At 40.6% G+C, this 4,859-nt stretch overlaps 1 protein-coding gene across 1 annotated transcript; it reads right to left on the bottom strand.

Moving 5' to 3' along the window:
* Window positions 1-2,870: 2,870 nt before the first annotated feature.
* Window positions 2,871-4,232, bottom strand: LOC147498252 (uncharacterized). Its single transcript, XM_086563188.1, has 3 exons — window positions 3,792-4,232; window positions 3,245-3,687; window positions 2,871-3,132 (listed from the first exon to the last, which is right to left on the bottom strand). The coding sequence occupies exons 1-3, from the start codon at window positions 4,230-4,232 to the stop codon at window positions 2,871-2,873; spliced, it is 1,146 nt and encodes a 381-aa protein (XP_086419314.1).
* Window positions 4,233-4,859: the final 627 nt, after the last annotated feature.

Here is a 4,859-nt window from a genome sequence, read left to right as displayed (position 1 = left end):
TCTCCTGAAGTTGAAAAAACACCAAATTGTTGGAAATTTGGTGTTTGATACAAGAAAGTGTCTCTCCTAAAGATGCTCTTATAGCATCAAAGGTACAATGCTACATTCTATCAGATGTCCAGGCAGCAGGCTTACGTCCTGATCTTTTGAAGCCCACTTAGCCAAATCGTGAGCTTCTAAATTGGAACATCTGCTAATCCAGTTAAACTTACAAAAAGAAGAAGGTTGACATAAGTCCATAACCATACACCTAATGGGTTATAGTTTCCAGTTCAGAGAAGCCTGGTCTAGAGAGTTATGTAAGATCCTAATAACTTGTTTACAATCTCCTTCAAAAAGAAAAGATGTTCCCCCTGTGCTCCTGGCTAACTTAGCTGCCACTTCCATAACAACCATCTCTGCCTCCTCAGCACTGCCAGCGTCAAACCTCTAAGTAGCCGCGCCCACCAGCTTGCCTTCCCCATCCCATGCCAAGGCTCCAGCAGCTGCAGCTTTTGTTTCCCTGCAATAAGCAACATCAAACCTAATTACCAATGTTTTTTTTTTTTCAATCAATGGAAATATTGATAAATAATTCACTTCATGGCATTGATCATAGGGTGATGAGTTATTTGAAGTCACTCCCTGAGTATCAGTAAAAGCTTGGATGCATTTATTCCTCTTAGCATAAGCCCTCCTCAGTAGGCTCTCTTTGTTTGGTACTTTTCCCTCAAACTTATCTCTGTTCCTCATCTCCCATATCTCATTCAAGAGTATAACTGCTAGTAGTCCCTTTTCAGCATACCCAGGATCTTTAGCCTTGTTCTATTCCAGGAACTCATCCAACCAGTCCCTGATGGTCAAGTCTGCCCTAGCCTCCACCCTTGCTACCAGTTTAGATGCAAACCAAACCAGTTTAACCCACTCACATTGGAAAAACAAGTGAAGTGGGTCTTCTAGTTCAGTCCAACACAGAGGACAAGAGTAGAAGTCCCTTTTTAAGTTGCGTCTGATAAACACATCTCCTGTAGGGAGGATGTGCATATACAACTTCCATAGAAAAAGCTAGTTGCTAGCTAACAACTTAGTTCCCCATAGAGTCTTAATGCTCTTAAGATTAAAAAAGAAGTTACCCCCTTGCCATCCCAACTTATTGAAGAACTGGTAGGCTGACTTAACAGAAAGTCTGCCATTCCTGGTACCAAACCCCCCCCCCCCATCTATCCGGGACTGTGTCAATTGCCAGAGTGGAGGGTCTAATCACCACTTGCCTTATTAGGGTTGTTATCTCAGATGGGAACAACTTTTCTATCTTGTGATAGTCCCACCCAGATTCATCCCCTAGCATCAGATCCCTCACATTGAGGTCCTCAAGGTCTGCTCTGCCAGGTAACACCTCTCCCAAGGTAATGGGAGCATCATTAAGGAGGATCCAAGGTTGCTTGACTACATTTACCTTATCCCCCTTTCCAATGCTCCAAATTATCCCAGGGAGAATATCCCTGGCAGTACAATGAACTCCTTTCCAGAACCAAGAGGCCCTAGGTGGTGGGTTCAACCTTTATATCAAACCAGTTCTTTCTATAGGCAGCAAGGAAAGTCTTTGCCCATATAGAAGTCTTATCATTAATAGCTTTCTAGGCCAACTATGCAAGCATAGCCTTGTTCATAGCACCAACTTTTCTTAGCCCTAGGCTTCCCAAGGCTTTGGGTTTGCATATCTCATCCCACCTAATAGTGTGGATGTTGTTGCTATCTTTCTGACCATGCCACCAGAAATCTCTACAAGCTTTATCAATCTTCTGACAAGTAGATTGAAGGAGCTTGTATGTGGCCATGGCAAAAAGGGGGGTGACCTGAGCCACAGCCTATATGAGAGTAGTTTTCCCAGCTTGGATAAATACTTTTGCCCTCCAACCTTTTATCTTACTATGCACTCTATCTACTAGGTAATCAAAGTCCTAATTCTTCTTATGGGAAAGGACAGTGGGAACCCCCAGATACTTCTCTCTTCTTTCAAAAAATCTCATTTTCCAAAACCTTTTTAAAATCTTACTATGCATTTTATGAACATTTTTACTACAAAAAATACTAGACTTACCAAAATTTATCTTTTGTCCAGAAGCAGCACAATAATCCTCAAGGATGTTCTTAAGCTTCCCACTTTCAGCTAGATTAGCTTTTATGAACAAGATAAGATCATCCGCATAAAGGAGGTGAGTAATGGGGGCATTTCTTCTGATCTTAATGCCATGAATATCTTCATTGCTCTCAGCCTTTGCAATCATTCTGGATAAGGACACTAGAATAAAAAGGTAAAGGGAGAGAGGATCTCCCTATCTAAGACCCCTGTCTGGAGTGAATTTCTCCAGGGGAGAACCATTCAACAGTATTCTATAAGACACAGTAGAAAGGCATTGGGAGATGAGAAGTCTCCACTTATCATAAAACCCAATCTTTGAAAAATGTTATCAATGAAGGACCACTCTACTCTATCATAAGCTTTGGCCATATCCATCTTAAGGGCCATAAAACCTTTCTTAGTTTTCATGTGTTTCATATTATGAAAAATCTCACTAGCTAGGCCAATATTGTCCCCTATGCTTCTGCCTTTTATGAAAGCTCCTTGAAAAGGTGAGACAATCTTATTAATATGAGCCTTGATTCTATTGGCCAAAATTTTAGCAATAATCTTATAGCAGAAATTACATAAGTTGATTGGTCTAAACTTAGATATGTGATCAGGATTAGAGATTTTTGGAATTAAAGCAATAAAAGTTTCATTAAAACTAGGGTTCATGCAACCTTTGTTGAAGAAATCCTTAACACAGTCAATAATAGAGGAGCCAATAACATCCCAACACTGCTGATAGAAGATACCTTGGAACCCATCAGGACCAGGGCTTTTCAGGGCCCCCCATCTTTTTTACAACATTCCAGATATCTTCCCCAGTGGGGCAGGCAGTAAGAATCTCATTCTCTCTAACAGTAATACAGGGAGAAAACAGATTAAAAATATTATTATTGACAGCAGGATTATCAGAAGCATAAATATCATCAAAATAATCTTTAACAGCTATACCCACTTCCTGTCTCCCCTCCTTCCAATTTCTCTCATTATCTTTAATCTTATATATATTATTCTTCTTTCTTCTGTAAACAGTAGAAAGGTGAAAGAACTTAGTATTTCTTCCCCCCCTCTTTAATCCAGTGCTAACTGGATTTCTGTTTCCAGAAGCCTTCCTCCTTTTCATACCAATCAAACATGCTAGCTTTTAACTTCTTAGCTTTCTCATGATTTATAGGATTGAAAGCTTTCTGAAGCACCCTATCAAGATCTTTTTGGATTTTCTTGATGTTATGGAAAATATTGCCAAACACTTTTTTGTTCCAAGTTTTTAGACATTTCTGAGTATTATGCAGCTTGTGAATAACTTTCCAGTCAGGCAGGTCATGAGTTACCTCATTCCAAGCCTTATCAATCACAGGCTTACAGGACTCATCCTTCAGCCACATGTCAAAGAATCTGAAAGGTCTATCTGCATGTTCCACCTTAGGCTTAAGATGAATCATAAAAGATAGGTGATCAAATGTGGCATTAACCACATTTTTTACAACCATACTTGGAAAAAGATCAATCCAGTCAGCATTAGCAAAGGCTCGATCAAGCCTCTCAAGGATGTTATCTTTTGCCTTTCGATTATTATTCTAGGTAAATTTAGGGCCTTTACAACCAGGTCAAACAGACCCAACTCATTAATCATAGAGTTGAACTCAAGCATGCAATTAGTAAAAATAGACCTTCCCTCTACTTTTTCATCTAGAGATATAATGGCATTAAAATCTCCAAAAATGAGCCAAGGACTAGGTATGTTAGGCATAGTTTCCTTTAGCTCAATCCAAAATATATGTCTAAGATTAGCATTAGGTTCACCATACACGAAACCAAAAAACCAAGAAGTAGAACTGTTATAACCAGAAAGTTTACCTGTTATTTGGTTTGTCGCTGCTCTTATCACTTCCAGATTGACTCCCGTTTTCCAAAGAATAGCTAGACCACCTTGGAGCCCAAAAGTCGGAACACAAAAAGAGTTTTCATACTTAACCACCTTACTTAACATATTGATCCTATTTTCTCCTACTTTAGTTTCAGACAAGCAAATAATATCAGGTTGGTGTTGCTTCACAAGATCCTTTAGATTTTGAATTACCGTAGAGGAACCTATTCCCCGGCAATTCCAGGCGTGTATCATTTCTGAAGAGGCAACTGTTTGGGGACAGCTGCCGCGAACCCTGGAGGAGGACCACACAGACCTCCACTGCTACTCGAACCATCACTGACATAACTTGAACTGACATCACCACCATACCCACTAGTAGTTCCCCTAGAGCCTTTGGAGCCTTCACCTCTGTTCTTCTGCTTGAAAGTGATGTTGAGATGCTTCTTCACTGTTGAGCCATCCATAGCAAGAGGCTGAGGTTGAGAAATAATGTCCTCAGACTCATAACCCATCCCATCTTGACTGCCTTGGACCAAATCTAGGGGCGCATTCACCACAGAGACTTCATCTTGCTGTTGATCATTGTACACCACCATATTGTGTGCATCCTCCACTGATGGATCATCTTCTTCTTCCTCTTTAGGAATGTCTTGTCCAGAAACTTCTGAGGGCACACTAGAATCCAGAGAATGATCGGAGTTGGATGGTTCACTGGATTCCATCGTATCACTAGAGACAGAGATGATGGGAGCATCTTCCGGAATTAGCAAGTGCCCCAACCCCCTAGCCCTCAGATCATTAGCTTCAAGCTTAGCCCTCTTTGACTTCTGTTCAAACAACCTTAGGCTGATCCTTCCCCACCCATTATCACCCATTTGT

The sequence above is a fragment of the Coptis chinensis genome, chromosome 5 (assembly GCF_015680905.1).
Source record: "Coptis chinensis isolate HL-2020 chromosome 5, ASM1568090v1, whole genome shotgun sequence".
In the NCBI taxonomy this organism is placed as follows: domain Eukaryota; kingdom Viridiplantae; phylum Streptophyta; class Magnoliopsida; order Ranunculales; family Ranunculaceae; genus Coptis; species Coptis chinensis.
This window is presented reverse-complemented; position numbering and strand designations above follow the sequence as displayed.

What these genes read in the sequence shown, in the direction of transcription:
- LOC147498252 (XM_086563188.1), bottom strand. Translation starts at nt 4,232, where the DNA reads ATGATACACGCCTGGAATTGCCGGGGAATAGGTTCCTCTACGGTAATT. An exon ending in TTATATCTCTAGATGAAAAA is followed by an intron (nt 3,688 to 3,791) that starts GTAGAGGGAAGG and finishes AAATTTACCTAG; the next exon opens with AATAATAATCGAAAGGCAAA. An exon ending in AAGAAGTTAAAAGCTAGCAT is followed by an intron (nt 3,133 to 3,244) that starts GTTTGATTGGTA and finishes TACTGTTTACAG; the next exon opens with AAGAAAGAAGAATAATATAT.